The 21489-nt window shown below is 29.4% G+C and overlaps 2 protein-coding genes across 2 annotated transcripts; one reads left to right on the top strand and one right to left on the bottom strand.

Annotated features, from left to right (window-relative positions):
- Nucleotides 1–9908: 9908 nt before the first annotated feature.
- On the bottom strand, nt 9909–13085 carry LOC109190458 (G-type lectin S-receptor-like serine/threonine-protein kinase At4g27290). The gene is made up of 7 exons (XM_019340942.1): nt 11775–13085; nt 11454–11576; nt 11254–11381; nt 10961–11171; nt 10620–10857; nt 10373–10523; nt 9909–10307 (listed from the first exon to the last, which is right to left on the bottom strand). Exons 1-7 carry the CDS (start codon nt 13060–13062, stop codon nt 9993–9995), a joined length of 2454 nt encoding a protein of 817 aa, XP_019196487.1. The 5' UTR covers nt 13063–13085; the 3' UTR covers nt 9909–9992.
- Nucleotides 13086–14773: 1688 nt separating this feature from the next.
- On the top strand, nt 14774–18125 carry LOC109190459 (G-type lectin S-receptor-like serine/threonine-protein kinase At4g27290). The gene is made up of 7 exons (XM_019340943.1): nt 14774–16193; nt 16376–16498; nt 16570–16697; nt 16780–16990; nt 17089–17326; nt 17411–17561; nt 17733–18125. The coding sequence occupies exons 1-7, from the start codon at nt 14909–14911 to the stop codon at nt 18045–18047; spliced, it is 2451 nt and encodes an 816-aa protein (XP_019196488.1). The 5' UTR covers nt 14774–14908; the 3' UTR covers nt 18048–18125.
- Nucleotides 18126–21489: the final 3364 nt, after the last annotated feature.

Raw genomic sequence — 21489 nt, 5'->3', positions numbered from 1 at the left:
TGTTTTTTATTAGAAAGATGAGTGTTTTTTGTTCGTACATTTATATGAAATATTAGTTTCAATTCTTCAATTGTCTATGCAAGTATTATTGACCCTTCAATTTTTCATAAACTAACGATTTTTATCATTGGTTAATGATAACGGTTAAAAATTGTTATGGCATGTATGGAGCCTACTAGTCAATATATGAATAAAATTGTAATTTACAATTCTAAATTATTAAAGTCTCCGTTATTAAGTTAATATATACCAAAACCGTCAAAATCACCATCTCATCAAAAGAGAAACCAAAATCGCAACCATGTAAAACCTTAGAATATTAACAATATTCATTATGTCAACAATTTGTAAAATGAAATTGCTATTTAATATTAGATATAATGACAAAAGAATGCTATTTTCTCGTATTATTTATTTATTGTTTGTTTGGCTCACACTTCGCATCATTTATTGTTTTTAATGGCTGCTAGGTGCAAGTAGTGGATAAGTTATATCAGTAATCGGTCAAAGTTGTATACTCATGTATAAAGAAAAACCTGTTTACATTAATTTGTTAGGTGATGAGTTGTGTTTGTTGGTTAAGTCAATATAATGGATATTTATGTTGTTTTCAGATCTGGAAACAAATAATTAAAAATGAATAAAGATAATCCGTCCAACTTCATGGTACATATCATAATCATAATTGAAGAATAAAAGGATAAAAATTATAAATTAAAGAGCAGATTAGTTGCTGCTGATCTAATTGCCAGATCAGGTGTACGTATCAATCATTTATTCTTCAGTAATATTTCAAATGATATAATTTTCAAAATGGTCATCCGATTATAGCCTTTTCTCAAATTGATTCTTTGACTTTTAATTGCACCTAAAGTGATCCTCCAACTACTGAAATCTAAGTCAGAATAGTCCCCAGTTAGATTTGGTGATAAGTGTGTGTCAAAATGAAGGGTAAAAAGGACATTTTATATTATTTGTTGTTTAGAGCTTTGACCTGCCGATTACTTCTCCAAATTAGTGAAAAGATTTTCCCCAAAAGAAAATCTCAACTAGCTAGGTTTATATTCTTTAATTTGGGTAAAATGATCAATTTGACCGGAATGACCAAAAATGATTTAAAAATGAAGTAATAATATTCAATAGTCGTGGTACCAAAAGTGAAATTAATTCTAATTCATTATAACACACATTTTAATTTTTTGTCTTTTTGACAAAAATAAAAATAAAAAAAATTCCCCAATAGCAATTGCAATTTGCAAGGGAACTTGGTAATATATCATTGGCAAGCTCCAATCAGGCAATGAAGGATAGTGCATCATTGTAATTTGATCACTATGTCAAGGAAATTCCTCCTTGGAATGAAAAGGGAATAGTGGACGTAGGCTGAGTTTGGAGTTGGGCTGCTACTCGAAGCACAACCATGGAGTTTAGCTCTTGACTCGAAGAAACGCAACCCATACAACTTCAAGATTGTATTAGAATAAGATTAACAAGCAATCTATATATATATCTATATATATATATAAAAGTAAAATCCTCCTAACAAATTTTCCCCCCAAAAATTTTGTAGTAAAACTTATTTGGTAAGTAAATGTCAAATGGAAATTAAATAAAATAATAATAATAATAATAATTTTATTACTTTAAATAAATAAATTATTATACTTTCCTTTTGAATTAGTATTTTCTACCTATAAATGCAAGGGCTTCTTCAATCAAAGAATCTCAGACTCATCTCACTGCTTTCTTTTTGTATGAATTTTTTTACATTTTTCTAACTATATTCTCACGTACTTCAATATGTTTTGCAGTTTATATCGTCTGGTATGAGTTTGAAGATATTTAAGGAGGCTCTGCTTCAACAAAAGGAAATTGAGGAGGAAGAGCATTTGTAACAGAACCATATTGGTTTAGTTTTTATGGAAGATTGTAGAGATGCGATCGAGGATGATAAAGACGGTAATTTTGATGATTTTGTAAGATTTTCTGAAACTTAGAGTTAGTATGTTAATTTTGAGATTTGTACATGCCATTCAAGTTTCTATGTTTTTTTTAACAAGCATAGTTCATTTTACAGCATTTTTTATAATATATATATATATATATATATATATATATATATATATATATATATATAATAATGATATAATAATAATAATAATGATGTTATTAACTTAAATAAATAAATAAATTATTATTCTTTCCATTTAAATTAGTATTTTCTACCTATAAATATAAATTAGTATTTTCTACTTTAAATAAATAAATTATTTTGCCTAATTTATATTATATTCTTTAAGCTACAATTTTGACATGATATCTTCGTAGCCCATTTTATTATATTGAGCCTTGGTACACAAGTCCAAATCAAATATATGTATGTACACGCATAACAATAATCCTAATCTATAAATTTTTCCCTCAAAACTTAGAGGCATTTATGTAATATCATCCATTATTTATATATAGATATTATTATATGCCATTATATTCAAATCAAATTATAGTAATTTTATATTCATCTCCATTTATATTAGATATATTCCTATTTCCGTGTATTATAGGACTTCAATATATTAGGCATAATTAGACTCAAATCAAATCAAATTATAGTAATTTTATATTCATCTCCATTTACATCCTAATAGTATTCCACTATTCCTATTTTCGTGTATTATAGGACTTCAATATATTAGACATAATTAGACATGCCTAATAACATTTACCGTGCAGAATATATTATTATATTGGTTAAATTTAATTATGGTGAATATTTAATTTTAATTATGACCATTAACATTCAATATATCAGGCATAATTAGACATGCCTAATTTTAATTGTGGGGATGACAACTCAAAAGAGTGCGGATCGTAAATATATGTGTATTAATTTTTTTTTCATGTTTATATTCACTACCATTATATTTTTAAGATATATATATATATATATATATATATATATATATATATATATATATATATATATATATATATATATATATATATATATATATATATATATACTGTAGTAATACTGTATTTTTTTTCCTGAATAATTTTAGGTTTAGTTTGTCGATATATCAATAACATTGTTCAATCTCTGTGAATAAGGATTATTCCTTTGTTGTGTAGTACCATACAGAATTTACTATACAATCATGTAAATGAAAATTAAAAGTTTCATATTTAGTTCTTATTAATATACATGCAATTGCATATATTGAAAAAATAGTATATAAATTTAATAAAGTGTATTTTATTGGTAGTTTTATTTTTAAAAAATGCAATATTTCGCAACTATTTCAGGTAAGCACTTTAGCAAGTTGTTTGTATATTATATTTATTAATTACTTTATTTTTTTTATTTTGTGAATATATTTCATGCATGAAAATTGAATTGTAGATGTATCATATCCAATTCTTTATCATAATATTCTTTTTTATTTTATTGTGATGAAGATTGTATTTATGAGTTTAGACATGGGATGGATTAACAACTATCATATTCTTTTTAGTTTAATTGTGATGAAAATTATACAGATGAGTCATGAGTTTAGACATTGGACAAATTAACATGGATGTTAGTAAAGGATGTGGCAACACCTAACTTGCACAATTAATATATAGATTAATTAGTCTTGGTGTAATCAGAATTACTGATAAATGAGAATATAGATTTTCTTTTGTTGTTTACTAAGATGTTTGTAATAATTTGTTATTTTAAAACAGTGTATTAAAAGTTTATTATTTTAGCTAATTACCCATTTTAAATATCAAATCTTATTTAATTGATAGTATGTTTTTGAAAATCAATAAAATAATAGTATTTTTTTTCAATTGTAATATCGCAATGTTTCCTATATAGTTATTACACAACAAAACTTTAAAATGAATAAATGTTACATATCGTATTTACACATGAAACTTATTTACAATAATAATTGTTAGTATCATAAAATCACTTCAACATAGAAATATTAAAAAAATTGTTATTAATAATTAACTAATTAATATGTATTTAAAAGAATCATTGACTGAGAATAAAAATGACATGAAAAGTAGATCAATTTGAAAAGGAAATGATAATTAATCTATATATATATATATATATATATATATATATATATATATATATATATATATATATATATATATATATATATATATATATATATATATATATATATATATATAAAATCCTCCAATTTCATTTTCTCGCTCAAACTTAAAGACAATTTAGTAATATCAATGTTATGAATTAAATAGGAATAAAATTAATTAGGAATATTAATATTAATATAATGACTTGATTAGAAATATCAATATAATGAATTGATTATGGCAATACCTTAAATAAATAAATACAATTTCCTTTTGAAAAATCTTACAAATTTATAATTCTAATATTTGTCACCTATAAATACAATGAGTTAATAACTAAAAAAATTATGAGTCTTCATTTTACCTTGCATCCCTCTTTTCCCTTGCAGATGACTTTCTCATCACCCATTTATCAATTTAATCATTGTGGTTCAATAGCCACTCAACCTAATATGCATATTTCATAGCATTCAAGGTACAATTTCTCTTTCTAGCTATTTGTATCTTTGTGAAAAAAGTTATTAACTTTTTCATTTACATTCTTTATTATAGATTTGTCCGGGTTGATGCCACTCCAGACCAGCTGTAGTTGCTCCGACTAAGCCGATGCAAACAAGTCAAATTTTTTTAGAAAAGTATTTTTTCGTATTATTTTGCAAATTTTTTTAGAAAACCTAATATGCAAATTTTTTTAGAAAAGTATTTTTTTGTATTATTGCTTTGTTTAAAACAATAATTTTGCAATATTGTTTATATATTTTATTTCCAGGCACTGTTTTTGTTATTTGTGTGATGGAATGGTTACAGAGTCAGTAGGGGATGCTACCGGAGTTCACTGTTTTTTGGTGACTTTGTAATTAAGAGAGAAACGAAAGCTGCGGTCGAGAAGGCCAACGCAAAAAAAAAAAAAAAAAAAAAAAAAAAAGAAAAAAAAAAGAAAGAAAAAGGATTCAGCTTTAAAACAAGTTATAGAGTAAAAAAATGTCGAAGGCAAGATTCAGAAGAATGTGGTGGAAAGCGGGTTCCTCTTCATCTGATGAAGACACTTCTTCTGATTTTGAGAAAGAATTGAAGGCCAGTAGATTAAAATATCCATGTATGTGCATGCTTGAAAGTACCATTTTAGTATTTTTTTTTTATTGACCTAAACTTGATTTCCTGTAATTAAATTCTTATAAAAAAACCAATATTCTTATATTTTTTTGTTTTTAGAGTATGGATTATTTGTTCGATTCAATTTTTTTAAAAAATATATTGTGGGTTGTGTTTTATGTATTGAGTATCTGATGATGTTTTTTATTGTTCTCTTTGTGTTATGCAGGGAGGATTTTATTTTTTATTAATAGAATAGATTATCATATGATTAATATTACTAAAGTAAAAAATTTATATATGACAAATTACTGCATATAATTATGTTAACATTTATCTAAAATCTAATGAAATTAAAATTTTCTATACTATTAATACAAATAAAATTCTCCTGCGTAATTTCTAGACAAACTTTTATTAATAATATGGTTATTTCTCTTAAAAAGTGAAAATGGAAAACAATCGGTAGTATCAAGAATTTAAAAGGAAGATTGTGTGAAAATAATAAAACCAAATTGAATATTAATATTTAATCGCCCAAATTTAATAATAATAATAATAATAATAAGCTTATTAAAACAATGAGTACTCTATACTATATATACAAACAAAATCCTATGTTTTAATTCCCACCAAAAAACTTCTACATTATTAAAGTTTGTGTAATATTGTAAAATATATGTGGTAATACAATTCCAATTATTCGTACTACAATTGTACAAATATGGTAATACAATCCCTATTACAAATATTCTTTCATACTTTCTTATTCCTACTCTAATTCTAAATTAAATTTGATATCAATTTATCTTATGTAAGATATCATATGGCATCTATATATTCTTTCCTCTTCTGTTTTTCTTATTACTTTTATTTATCTTTTTTTACTGTCAAATAATTACCAAAAATAATTATTAATAATTGTAAATTTACATTGGGCAATTATATTAATAATTAATTATTAAAGCAAGTATAATTTTTTTTATGTTATAGATGCATTATTTTTAATATTTTTTATTTAAGCTACTCAAGTTTCTATGTTTTTCATATACAAAGCTATAATTGTAATACTTTCATAATAATATTGAATAAATATTATCCATATATTTAGATTTAATTAATATTATATATATATATATATATATATATATATATATATATATATATATATATATATATATATTAATCTAATACGGGCAAACCATATATAAGCATAATCTAATATAGAAAAATATTCATTACTAACCATATATAACTTAAGAAATAACTAAACTTATTGAAACTTAATTATTTGTAATTTCACCTTTAATATAAATATGTGGTTTTAATATCCGAAATTAATAAGATTTTTCTTAATGTGGATCTATACATTTTAAATAATTTTGACTTAACAATATTATACCTTAATTATAAAAATAATACATAATATATATATATATATATATATATATATATATATATATATATATATATATATATATATATATATATATATATATATATATATATATATATATATATATATATAGAAAAATGCTCATATGTGGTCATGTTGTTAGGTGTGGTCGTGTGGCGGAATTTCAGAATACACTAACAATGTTAACAACATGCACCAACAGTGTAAGAGAAACACACCACAATGAAATGCGAAAAAAAATACCAAAAAATACACCATATAACTCACCAACCCCAATGGTGTATTTCCGAACACTGTATGGTGTTTTTACTCACACCTAATGGTGTGTTGTTCGTAATGCTTACCTAATTTGTGTGCGTTTTTTGTGGTGCATTTCCTGACGTTGATGGTGTATATCTTACTTAACCATTGGTGTATTCTGAAATTCTGCCACATGACCACACCTAACAATATGACCACATGTGATCACCTCTCTCTCTCTCTCTCTCTCTCTCTCTCTCTCTCTATATATATATATATATATATATATATATATATATATATATATATATATATATATATATATATATATATATATATATATATATATCCTATTTCATTTTTCTGCTCAAACTTTTGTATGGATTATTTGTTCGATTCATTTTTTTTAAATATATTGTGCGTTTTTTTTAGAGTATGGATTATTTGTTCGATTCAATTATTAATATGTATTAAAAAGGAATAATTGACTGAGAATAAATATGACAAGAAATTTAGGCCAATTGAAATAAGAAATGACTATAAATGTTTTTAAAAAAAAGAAAAAAAGAAATGACTATTAATAATTGACTAAAAATGAAAAATACTTCCAAATTGACCCAGTATATAGAAAGAATATTAATCTCGATTATATATTTTATAAAATATAAAGTTAGGAAACAACTAATCTTATTGAAACTTAATTATTTATAATTTCACATTTAATATAAATATATAGTTTTAATATCCGAAATTAATAAGATTTTTCTTGATGTGGATCTATATATTTTAAATAATTTCAATTTAATTTTTTTCGCTCAAACTTTTGTAGACAATTAATTAAATATTCTATTGGTAATACCGTGTAGAACATATATTAATTAGGTAATAACATAATAGCATAATGGGTAATAATATGTATGGTATTTTATAATTAATTGGTAATAAACATATTTAGTCAACTACACGAATAAGCGTATAGATTTTATATTTATATATTTAAATTTTTGTCTTTTGTTTAAATTGAAAGATTTAATGGTTTTACATTACTTTGAATATTCATTTGTTTTATTCGTTTATCCACACCGTGTTCATAGGTGAAATTATAGTAGTTAAAAGAATATTTGAAAAATAATTATTAACTGAGAATAAAAATGGCACAAAATTTAGGCCAATTAAAATAAAAAATGACTATTAATAATTGACTAAAAATTAAAAATTCTTCGAAATTGACTCAAATGCAAAAAATGAAATGAATATTAATACTTGATTAAAAAATAAAAATGAAATGAATATTAATGCTTGAATATTAATAAATTACTGAAAATATAAAAATTTTCATTGAAATTAGGCTACTAATTGAAAAATGAAATGAATATTAATACTTGAATATTAATAAGTTACAAAAAATATAATAATTACTGGTACAAAATATATTAATAAATATGTAAAATGAAGTTTGCATCTTAACGTTTAGCTGAGATAGAAAGAAATATTAATCTCGATTATATATTTTATAAAATGTAAATTTAGTGGAAATATAAAAAAAAAAGCTGTTATTAATAATTAACTAATTAATTTATTTATTAATTTATATATAATTAAAAGTAAAATTCTCCTAGCCAAAATCTCCCCCCCCCCCCCCCCCAAAAACTTAGGCCTCCATAACATAAATATTTCAATAATAATATCTACATCATCAGTTAAAAATGGAATGAAAATTATGTAAAAATATCAGTGCATCTAATTTCTAATTGACTTAGTGACTAAAAAAAATGCTGAAAATGAATATGATATTACTAATTGACTGAAAATATAAAAGGATTGACTACAAATAAAAAATGATTCATAATTGAATAAAGTGAAAAAAATGGCCAGATCATTGCATTTTAATTAAAAATTGGAAGGAAATATTTCAATAATAATATTCTACATCATCAATAGTAAATGCATATTTTAAACAATAGTGAAGGTAAATTAAAAATGGAACAGAAATATTTTAATAATAATATTCTACATCAATTAAAAATAGAACGAAAATTAGGTAAAAATATTACTACATCTGATATTCTAATTGACTAATTGACATAAAATAAAAAAGAATAATTGGCTGAAAATGAATATGATATTACTAATTAACTGAAAATATAAAAGATTTACTAATTGACTGATATTCTACGATTATATATTTTCACCCGAGTCACCCATCCTAATGGACTAAAGATGTTAATTATAGACGACGATTGACAAGATTGTGTTGCTACTACCAATGTCGTATACAATGAGGTTTCAATAATGTGTAAATACAATTGGTGATATTATGTTTTTTAAATGACAAAATTGCTATATATCTAGACAAAAAATATATTTTTCATACAAATGAATTAGGATAGCAATTCATTCCTATAATTGAGTTGCTAAAGAATTAGCATGTTTGCCTAATTTATAAAAATACTAAACAATGGTAAATAAAATCTTCAAAGTTACAGCACCACATGCGTACATCTACACATTAGCTATTAATTTGAGCAATTATTTGCTCAAATTCAAGCAATGATAACATCAAAACATATAAACGATCCAAACCATATTTTCAATTACACTATATAATATTTGATATTCTAATTTAAATAATTATAATATCAATCCAAATATTCTTAATATATTATAACAAATTCATTCCGTGCATCGCACGGGCGCAAATACTAGTAATCTAATAATAAGAAAAAGCTATGAAAATGAATCTAACATCTCATTTTTGAGAGGAAAAAAAGCCATAGGTCCTGTTTGGTAAAATGGCTGTTAGTTTTTAGCTGATTGTGTTAATTAGATGGTATAAATAGTTGATAACATTAGCTGATTGTAGAAAAGTGTTTGGTAAATTAGCTGTTAGCTGATAGCTGTTTAGTATAATTTCTTTTCTTAAAAAGCTAATTGAAAAAGTTGCTTGGAGTAGCATTTTAAATTTTAGCCTTTTGGAGTTGCAAAAAGCTAATTAACCGAACATTTATATTGATATTTTAACTAAATCAAACAATTAATAGTGGTCAAATAAGTCAAAATTAGCCTATAGGCCAATTTTTTACCAAACAGGGCCATAATCATTCATCTGCGCACAAGAAATATAATTATGTTGATTTTCTATCTATCTAGCTTGAAGAATGCTGCAGAACGTCATTGTCCCAATTTCAGAACAACATCTTTCCTCATTTATCGGAGATGCTGTAATTGAATTCGTTTCTATGAAGAAGCCTGGCTCTTTAGGTTGAGGTAAACCAACTTTCTCGTTCTCTAACATGAAAACTACCGACGCCATTGTTGGTCTGTCTTCTGGTAATTTGGAAACACAGAGAAGAGCTACTTGAATGCACTTCAGTACTTCATATTCCACATACGATGATTCTATCAGACAATTATCCATTATATCTAGTGGGTTGCCGTCTTTCCACAGAACCCATGCCTACATAAATATTCATCAAATTAGTTACTTAATTGTGTCTTAATTGTGTCTTATTTAACACTTACATGACCAAGAAGATTGTGATGATGCTCTAAATGATGAAACGCCCTGTTCTTTCTTCCGCTAATCAGTTCTAATAAAACCACTCCGAGGCTGAAAACGTCAGATTTTACTGAAAATTTTCCATCGATAGCATACTCGGGTGACATGTAACCGCTGCATATATATCCAAATTAAAAATCTATCAGCTCCAACTAAAGTTACTGATTTGAGTTAATGTTTTGAATTGGTGGCTGATAAAATTAAACTTACTATGTCCCGATGACTCGCTTTGTTTTTGCTAGAGCATCATCTTCTCCAACAATTCTAGCAAGGCCAAAGTCGGAAATCTTGGGATTCAATTCCGCGTCCAGTAATATGTTGCTTGCCTTTAGATCTTGATGTATTATTTTGAACCTCGAGTCCTGGTGTAGATAAAGAAGTCCACGTGATATTCCCACAGCAATTTCGAAGCGCTTCTGCCATGTAAGCATTCTTTTTCTGGTGTCATCTGCATGCATGCATATTGTCGGGCCATGAGTTGAGTATGAGAGATTTTAGTATCCTATCCTGATATTTCAGTGTAAGTAAGATTGAAGTTAAGAAAATCAAACCAAATATGAAATAGTCCAAACTATTATTTGGCATAAATTCATATATTAGCATCCTTTGTCCTCCCTCTGCGCAGCAACCAACAAGTGTGACAAGGTTTCTATGGTGAAGTTTGGCAATTGTCATCACTTCATTCTCCCACTCTTCAGCACCTTGCCCTGAATTTTCTGAAAGCTTCTTTACTGCTACTTCTGTGCCACTTAATAGAATGCCCTGCAATAGTTTTACCCACCATGTCTAATAAACATATAGTCTTTGATTTCTCACAATGGCTAATGAGCCACAGTTTAAGTACCTTGTAAACCGGTCCAAATCCACCCTTTCCAATAAGATTAGCAGAAGAGAAGTTGTTTGTTGCAGAAACAACAGTTTCCAAAGAAAACAATGGTAAATCAAGGTCTTCTTTAATATTTACTTTAGTTGCTGTAAAACAGGAATTTAAAGGATATTTAGAAACCATAATTCTAAAAATGAAAAGGGAGTGACAAATCTGACCTCTTTTCCTCCTTGTATGTATTATTGCACAGCAAACCAAAAAGCTGAGAATAAGTAATCCAGAAATTGCTGGTATGACTATCTTCATCACCTCATGTTTCTTCTGTCCATTTTGATATAGATCTGTCAAAATTTTAATTCACCCAATTAATAGTATTCATATTGATAGATAACCAATTATCAGCTAACACATAATTTATAAAAATACTTTTCTGCAACCAGCTAATGTTATTAACTAGTCAAACCCACTAACCCAATCAGCTAACAACTATCAGTTAACAATTATTTACCAAGAATTTAGTAGCACAATGAAATTCTTACCAAAATCTGGTGCAGCCACCTTGACATATACATCTTGCTCAATTTCACCATTCTCCTTAATATCAGTGAGGTCTCCAAACCAGAGAAAACATCCACTTCCACCGTCTCTAACATCTAAATTAGAATAGGCGGAGCAATTGCAATTTTTCAAGCACAACCTTTTACATTCGTCAAGGCTAATGTTCCTGTCGTACCAGGAATCGCGTGTGTCTGGCAATTTTAGTCCTGTGTATACCAAAAACCTGTCATCATCCCCACAATCCAATGGAGTTTTACGGGCACACCCGTTTGACCAATCTGTGGCATCCCATTGTTGAGGATATTTTGGGATGAATCCTTTAAGACAGTCACAGGGAGGGGAGTTGTTGATATTGCACTTGCCAAAAGCTCCACACATGGCATAGTGGTCACACATATCTGCCTGTGCTGTGGAGTAAAGGAACCAGCTTTTGGTGCGTTCGATCCAAGTTAAGCGTTGAATCGTGCCAGTTGGAGTTATTACAACCCTGAAAGGAACTGAGCTATTTATGAGCTCATATTTGTAGTATATCTCTGTGTCATCTATAATATACTCAAACGTGAAGTAGGGATTGATTCTAATGCTTGGCAGGCCAGTAAACGTCTTTCCATTCCATGGGCCGTGTCTGAAAGTTGGAGATTTGGTTTCACCTTTGAACTCAAATATTTGAGGGAATCCATTGAGGTCCAGCATTTCAGTGTATTCACCTAAACCAGGATCATCAGGGCTCTTCCATGAGTTCAGGCTCCAAGCATGGCCCGTGGCTAAGTTCCGGCCTATCTTCATGCCTGGTAGTAAAGTATTACCAGGATAATCAAAACTCTGCCAGGCGGAATTGTTGGAACTATGGCCATTTCCCTCTCTCGCAACAAGATTCCCAGTGTCCAAAAGCCTGGCCACTGGATTTTTCAAGGATGTTGATGAATTTGATGACCAGATTTCTTGATTGCTACCATCTAGGAGTACTAGGATCCCATTATGTTTGAGCATTAGCTTGCCAGAAGTGTTGTTTAGTGGAGTTTCTCTGTTAGCAACCCAGACGACATCCTTAGTTGGGATCTTGCTGTACCAAATACCAACATATCGGTTCTTGGATTTTCCAGGGCTGAAGAACCCAAGTTCAAAGTTGCCACCGGCTGAAAGTATGGTAGTGCCATCTGTGATGGGATGATCCGTGGTTATGGTGTCTACTGATGAGGTGCAAAATGTGAATAGAGATAGTAAAGTGGAGGAAAAGAAGTAGAGCCTCAGCCCTTCCATTGATTTCATTATGTGTTTTCTTAGGTTTTTCTCTTTCTCATGACGTCTATAAATCCTATAGATGATAGAAAAATTTACTTGAAACATGCGTTTTTTATTAGTTTTTAAATTTTTACATACAAGAAACGCAAGTGGCATTTCGTCCAAGTACGGATCAGAATTGAAGTGAAGGTGATTTGTGTGTGTGTCTACCACTAGAAAGTGCCAGCATAGCTTGCAAATCATGCATGGCTTACACCTGTCTCCTTAGCTCTACATAAACCTCTCCTCCTCACCGTTTCCATTCAACCTTCTAACTAATCATAAAAAAATAAAAAATAAAAAGATATTTGTAAAAATTTCAAGAAATTCATTTGAGACTTGCAATATTTTTAATAAAAACACATATTTTAAGTGAATTTTTTCTAAAATTATCTAATTTTTAAAACCTTTCCATTTTTGTCACTCATTCCTAACTTATTCCTATTTCTGTCTTTTACCTGAGCAAAAGAAGTAGAACCTGAGGCCCTGACCTCCATTGATTTCATTTTATGTTTTCTATCTGAGGTCTTTTGTATGAAGTTTTTAAAAGCCTTATATTGTTGCATTATCAAACCTCTTTTTTTTTTTCCTTAGAATTAGGTGTAGTGTTTTCTCATTTTGACATGCGCTGCGCTAGCTGTCGTAGGTTCCTTACTGTCGGACAAACCCGGATTGAATTCCACCTTCTGCCATCCAAAATTAGAAAATAATAGAGTAGATTTTGAAAAGAGGGAACTTTGAAATTTTGTTGTCAGTAAAAAGCAAACACAACTTGACAATCAAGCATGGCAGATAGTAGTTCGTTCCTTGAATCCAGTACTCAAGATGGCGCAATCAGGACTGAGTCAACTCGGGTTAAAAGTTACAGCTAAGTATCAGACCGAAGAAATTTGTTGAGTTTGGTGTGCTTGATATTTGTTTAAGTACTTTTATTGATTTGCTAGCATTTCCAATTTTAGAAAATATTGACCCAACAAAAAAGAGAAACTGTCATGACAGCAATAGCCCATATGCCCATACCTTCATCGTCTATAGTAGCGCACCATGGACGACAACTCGACAACCTTCCTCCTTGCCCATATTTGCTTGTTTCCTTACTTCTTAAAAGTGTACTTCACAATTTTTTCTTTTTGAGTGACGAGAGAAATCTGCAATCATTACTTGATGGTAAATAGATGTTAGCTTATGATTAGGTTAGTGAGTTTGACTAGTTGATAGCATTAGCTAATTGTAGAAAAATGTTTGGTAAATTAACTGTTAGTGATTACATGTAAAATGACTTTCTCAAAAAGTTAATTAAAAAAGTTACTTTGAGTAAAAAGAATTTTAACATTTTGAAATAATAAGTTATTACAAAAAGCTAATTAATAAAATACTCATATTGATTGTTTAATCAAATTAAACAGCTAATAATAGTCAAATAAGTCAAAATTAATTGATAAATTAATTATGTTGAGGGCGTTTATCATATATTATATCACTAATTAGATGCACCAGACGCCGTTAAATAATTAATGATGCCAACCAAAAAACAGAAAACAAAAAAAGTCAACTCTTTTTTTTTTTATCAATTGACTTTATGATGGCAGAATATGGAATTCAATGGAGGTATGCCCATTCTTTTTTTAAATTAAGGAACATGCATAGCATCGTTAGCATGTCTTCTTTGTCCAATTAAAAAACAGAGCCCTTTCTGGAAACAACAAGTCACATGTGCCGTGTGCGTGCCCTTTTTGTCACCAGGCCATTCCAAAACTCAATTTCTAAATCAATTTTCTTGTTTATCCTGTAAAGGATTTATAAACTTCATGCGAAAATCCTCAGTGAACAGAAAATGGAATCAATGGAAGAGCTCAGGCTCTACTTCTTTTTCTCCATTTTACTATCTCTACTCACATTTTGCACCTCAGTAGACACCATAACCCCAGATCACCCCATCACAGATGGCACTACCATAGTTTCAGCTGGTGGCAACTTTGAACTTGGATTCTTCAGCCCTGGAAATTCCAAGAATCGATATGTTGGCATTCGGTACAGCAAGATCCCAACTAAGGATGTGGTCTGGGTTGCTAACAGAGATACTCCGCTAAACAACACGTCTGGCAAGCTAATGCTCAAAGACAATGGCAACCTAGTACTCCTAGATGGTAGCAATGAAGAAATCTGGTCATCGAATTCATCAATATCCTTGAAAAATCCAGTGGCTCAGCTTTCAGACACCGGAAATCTTGTTGTGCGAGAGGGAAATGATCACAGTTCCAAAAATTCCGCCTGGCAGAGTTTTGATTATCCTGGCAATACTTTTCTACCAGGCATGAAGGTAGGTCGGAACTTAGCCACAGGCCATGCTTGGAGCCTGAACTCATGGAAGAGCTCTGATGATCCTGGTTTAGGTGAATACACAGAAATGCTGGATCTTAATGGATTCCCTCAAATTTTTCAGTTCAAAGGTGCAAACAAATCTGCAACTTTCAGACACGGGCCATGGAATGGAAAGACGTTTACAGGCGTGCCTTACATTAAAATCAACCCCTTCTTCACGTTCGAGTATATTATGGATGACACAGAGATATACTACAAATATGAGCTTATAAACAGCTCAGTTCCTTTCAGGGTTGTAATAACTCCAACTGGCCTGATTCAACGCTTAACTTGGATCGAACGCACCAAAAGCTGGTTCCTTTACTCCACAGCACAGGCAGATATGTGTGACCACTATGCCATGTGTGGAGCATTTGGCAAGTGCAATATCAACAACTCCCCTTCTTGTGACTGTCTTAAAGGATTCATCCCTAAGTATCCTCAACAATGGGATGCCACAGATTGGTCAAACGGGTGTGCCCGTAAAACTCCATTGGATTGTGGGAATGATGATAGGTTTTTGGTATACACAGGGCTAAAACTGCCAGACACACGCGATTCCTGGTACGACAGGAACATTAGCCTTGAGGAATGTAAAAGGTGGTGCTTGAAAAATTGCAATTGCTCCGCGTTTTCTAACTTAGATGTCAGAGATGGTGGAAGTGGATGTTTGCTCTGGTTTGGAGACCTCACTGATATTAAGGAGAATGGTGAAATTGAGCAAGATGTGTATGTCAAGGTGGCTGCATCAGATTTTGGTAAGAATTTCATTGTGCTAATAAATTCTTGGTAAATAACTGTTAACTGATAGTTGTTAGCTGATTGGGTTAGTGGGTTTGACTAGTTAATAGCATTAGCTGATTGTAGAAAAGTGTTTGATAAATTATCTATCAGCCGATAGCTGATTATCTATTAATAGGGTGAATTAAAATTTTGACAGATCTGTATCAAAATGGAGGGAAGAAACATGAGGTGATGAAGATAGTCATACCAGCAATTTCTGGATTACTTATTCTCAGCTTTTTGGTTTGCTGTGCAATAATACATACAAGGAGGAAAAGAGGTCAGATTTGTCACTCATTTTCATCTTTAGAATTATGGTTTCTAAATATCCTTCAAATTCTTGTTTTACAGCAGCTAAAGTTCATATCAAAGAAGACTTTGATTTACCACTGTTTTCTTTGGAAACTGTGGTTTCTGCAACAAACAACTTCTCTTCTGCTAACCTTATTGGAGAGGGTGGATTTGGACCGGTTTACAAGGTACAAAACTGTGGCTCATTACCCATTGTGAGATCGAAATCAAAGATTATTACATATATATGGTTGGGTAAAACTATTGCAGGGCATGCTAATAAGTGGCACAGAAGTAGCAGTTAAGAAGCTTTCAGAAAATTCAGGGCAAGGTGCTGAAGAGTGGGAGAATGAAGTGATGACAATTGCCAAACTTCACCATAGAAACCTTGTCACACTTGTTGGTTGCTGTGCAGAGGGAGGACAAAGGATGCTAATATATGAATTTATGCCAAATAATAGCTTGGACTATTTCATATTTGGTTTGATTTTCTTCAATCTTACTTACACTGAAATATCAGGATAGGATACTAAAATCTCTCATACTCAACTCATGACCCAACAATATCCATGCATGCAGATGACAGCAGAAAAAGAATGCTTACATGGCAAAAGCGCTTCGAAATTGCTGTGGGAATATCACGTGGACTTCTTTATCTACACCAGGACTCGAGGTTCAAAATAATACATCGAGATCTAAAGGCAAGCAACATATTACTGGACGCGGAATTGAATCCCAAGATTTCCGACTTTGGCCTTGCTAGAATTGTTGGAGAAGATGATGCTCTAGCAAAAACAAAGCGAGTCATCGGGACATAGTAAGTTTTATCACCCACCAAAACATTAATTAACTCAAATCAATAACTTTAGTTGGAGCTGATAGATTTTTAATTCGGATGCAGCGGTTACATGTCACCCGAGTATGCTATCGATGGCAAATTTTCAGTAAAATCTGATGTTTTCAGCTTGGGAGTGGTTTTATTAGAACTGATTAGCGGAAGAAAGAACAGGGCGTTTCATCATTTAGAGCATCATCACAATCTTCTTGGTCATGTAAGTATATATCATTTTCACTAACCTACCTACCTGTGTTAAATAAAACACAATTAAGTAACTAGTTTGATGATTATATATATATATATATATATATATATATATATATATATATATATATATATATATATATATATATATATATATATATATATATATATATTTATGCAGGCATGGGTTATGTGGAAAGAAGGCAACCCACTAGATATAATGGATAATTGTCTAACAGAATCATCGTATGTGGAATGTGAAGTACTAAAGTGCATTCAAGTAGCTCTTCTCTGTGTTTCCAAATTACCAGAAGACAGACCAACAATGGCGTCGGTAGTTTTCATGTTAGAGAACGAGGAAGTTGGTTTACCTCAGCCTAAAGAGCCAGGCTTCTTCTTAGAAACGAATTCAATTCCAGCATCTCCGATAAATGAGGAAATATGCTGCTCTGAAATTGCGACCATGACGTTCTGCAGCATTCTTCAAGCTAGATAGAAAATCAACATTATTATATTTCTTGTGTGTACATGAATAATTATGTTTTTTTTTTTCCTCTCAAAAATGAGATGTTAGATTCATTTTCATTGATTTTTCTTTCCCTGAGATCTTCTCCCTAAAAGAGAGGGTTTGAGGTGTCAGCTGAACTTGGCATACAATTATGTACACAAATAACATATATTTTTTTTTTTTTTGTGGACCATGGTCCATAGAATAATGATTGAAAATTTGCCTTTTATTCTCAAGCAAAATATATTATGCACTTTGGGGTTTACCTAATATTGTTTTGTTTGAATGATGAGATAAGGAGAAATCTTAAGTTTGGTTTGAAAAATCATTTAAATACTAGGGTAGAGGGGGGTGAGTAGAGACTAATTGAAAAAAGTTGCACTATATTGGGCAAAGATGCCATGTCATATGTTGTAGAGAGAGACAATAAGTTATGTTGTTTTCATCTAGCTTCAAGAGTGCTAAATGTCATGTTTGCAATTTCAAAGCTGCATATTTCCTCATTTGTAGAAGATTATGGCCTAGAAGATTATGGTGATGATCTAAATGATGAAATGTCTTGTTCTTTCTTCCACTAATGAGTACTAGTAAAATCACTCCAAGATTAAAAACATCAGATTTTACCGAGAAGTTGCCATTAACCGCGTACTCGGGTGACATGTAGCCACTGATTTTTCAAAGATTTTGATGAAATTGATGACCAGATTTCTTGGTTGCTACCATCTAGGAGTACTAGCTAGGATTCCATTGTCTTTGATCATTAGCTTGCCAGAAGTGTTGTTTAGTGGAGTTTCTCTGTTAGCAACCCATACTGCATCCTTGGTTGGTATATTGCTGTACCAAATGCCAACATATCGATTCTTGGAATTTCCTGGGCTGAAAAATCCAAGTTCAAAGATGCCACCTGCTGAAACTATGGTGATTTTTAAAGATCTATGGGGCCATGGGTGGCTATAACGTAATAAAAATAACATAATTTTAAAATTTGAGTGATTTTTAAATATCTAAATTTAAAATATTTTTGAATATGTTTAGTTTGAGTGAAATATATACAATAATTTTTTACTTTCAAGTGTAGCATATGTAAAATTTTAACGGGGTAACACTTGTGTGAGACCGTCTCATGAAGACGAGTCGAATATTTGATTAATGGGTCAAATCTTTAACAATATCAATCAAAGATCCGACCCGTCTCACGGATTGAGATCCGTGAGACAGTCTCACACAAGTTTTTGCCTAACATTTGATATCTGGATTAAATTTATATCCAAATATAGCATAACTAAAAATATTTGAATTTATAATGTACTAAGTTCATCCAAGATCTAAAAATCAATTTAGATTTCAAGTTTTAATTTTTTATTTTTTTTTTTGGTGGGGTGATTTCAAGATTTAATTTAGATAATATAAATACGGAGTAATTTTTTTAGACCAAATATATAAAATATTTTTAGATATTGAGCGGAATATATAACTTTTTTACTTTGAAGTTAGTATTTGTGAAATTTTAATATCCAATATCTCAATGAAGAATGACTTTGATTAATCATATTCACATGGAAATCCATAAATGTGGAGATTGGATAATAGGTAACTATTATTCTTTTCTCTTCCCCTTATTTCCGTAATGTTCTTCTGAATGATTTATAATTGCATCTCTTTATGATAACCTTATTGGCTCAAAATGGCCTAGATATTTATAAGTTCTTTCTTTTGTATGAAAAAAATAAATATAATTGTGAGGTAGGTAGGTGTGCCGTGGTAGTAAGGGTAGGGAGGAGTTCTATTTTTAATTTCATAGGAAAAATAATATTTCATTTATTATATTTTATATGTATAGTTCGGTTAACGATGTTTAACTGAAGTTATTTTGAATTCAATTTTCATAATATTGAGTTTAATGTTAGTATATAAAATTTATATATTTAGAAATTACATTAAAAGTACTCTAAAACACAAAAAATTAAATTTAAAAATATTAAAAAAAAAAAAGTAAAGAATAAAGAGTTTGTTTGACTAGTATACATGATAGGTAAAATGAGATAGGAGTAATAATAATAAATGTTTTTCAATTTTATGAAAATTGCTAGTTAGTCTCTTAAAAATGTGGTATTGTGTGTTATTTTCTTCCATTCTCATAGTTTGTGTTATTTTCTTCCATTCTCATAGTTTGTGTGTTATTTTCTTCCATTCAATAATTCTAGAAGGCTCGCATGCTCGCATTACTCTTTGAAAGCTACATCCACATCTAAGTCATCTATGCGCCCGCCAGCGGAGAAGCATGCATGGAAGGTCAGAAATGGACGGAGAAAAAAGAGTCAAATTCGAATAATAAAATTACGTTTCTTAGGAACTGTTTAAACACTTGTAAATGACTTCTAGAAAATGAGTCGTTGTTCAGAAAATATGTTTCTTTCTATTGTTTGGATGTATAACGAAAAATTGTTTTTGGGTGATTGGTTCGTTTTTTTTTTTAAAATGAACAAGAAAATAAGTAGAATTGTATATTTCAACATTTTAAGTATTATATTATTCAAAAAAAATCATTTTTTTTCTATCTATCTATAAAAACAAATAAAATTTAAATATATATAAAACACACTGTTTTTTTTATATAAAAATATAAAAAACAAATATTTTTTTATATTTAAAAAATATAAAACAAAAACCATAGGAACTCTCTGGTTTCTGCAGCCGAAAACCAGACTGGTTACAAGAGGAACTCTCTGATTTCCACAGTTACCAGATGAAATCATGTTTTTTGGCAACTTGACAGAAGTCATTTTCCGCCAAAATGCTTACATTTTTTCCAATCAACGAAAAATGTTTTCCGTTGATTGGATTTTCCGCTAAGGTAATGCTGATTAGATTAACACATAGCGTTTTGATGCTTACGTAAATTCTAAAAAATCTCAACTTTTATGTCGTATGACAATTTTATCTAAACTTTTAAAACTTAATAAAAAAAAATTTTAACTTTTGTATTTTGTGACAATTATATTGAATCATGTATAACAATTATATTAATACCTTTAAAATTGAGAAATTTATATCAAATATTTATATTTTGTAACATTTATAATTTTCAATTTAAGAAAAATTAACTCGATTTTATTTAGTTTGCCCAACAATTATTTAAAAATTACAACATGACATTATTTTTTAAAGAACTTAATGTATCAAAAAAGTCTACTTATACAACTAAAAATTAAAAATTAAAGTATTAAAAAAAATTTTACATATATAAAAACATGTTCAAATATTATAACTACCAAAAATACATAAATCAAGAAAATTGAATTATTTTAGAGTTACTATAATTGAGTATAATTCTTACTAAACACAAAAGTTTGAATTTTTCTCACTAAAGCTCTGTTTGGTAGAGCTTATCGCTTATTTTAAACTACTAATAAGCTATAAGCTCTGTTTG

Source organism: Ipomoea nil, unplaced genomic scaffold, assembly GCF_001879475.1.
Source record: "Ipomoea nil cultivar Tokyo-kokei standard unplaced genomic scaffold, Asagao_1.1 scaffold1576, whole genome shotgun sequence".
Taxonomy (NCBI): Eukaryota; Viridiplantae; Streptophyta; class Magnoliopsida; order Solanales; family Convolvulaceae; genus Ipomoea; species Ipomoea nil.
This window is presented reverse-complemented; position numbering and strand designations above follow the sequence as displayed.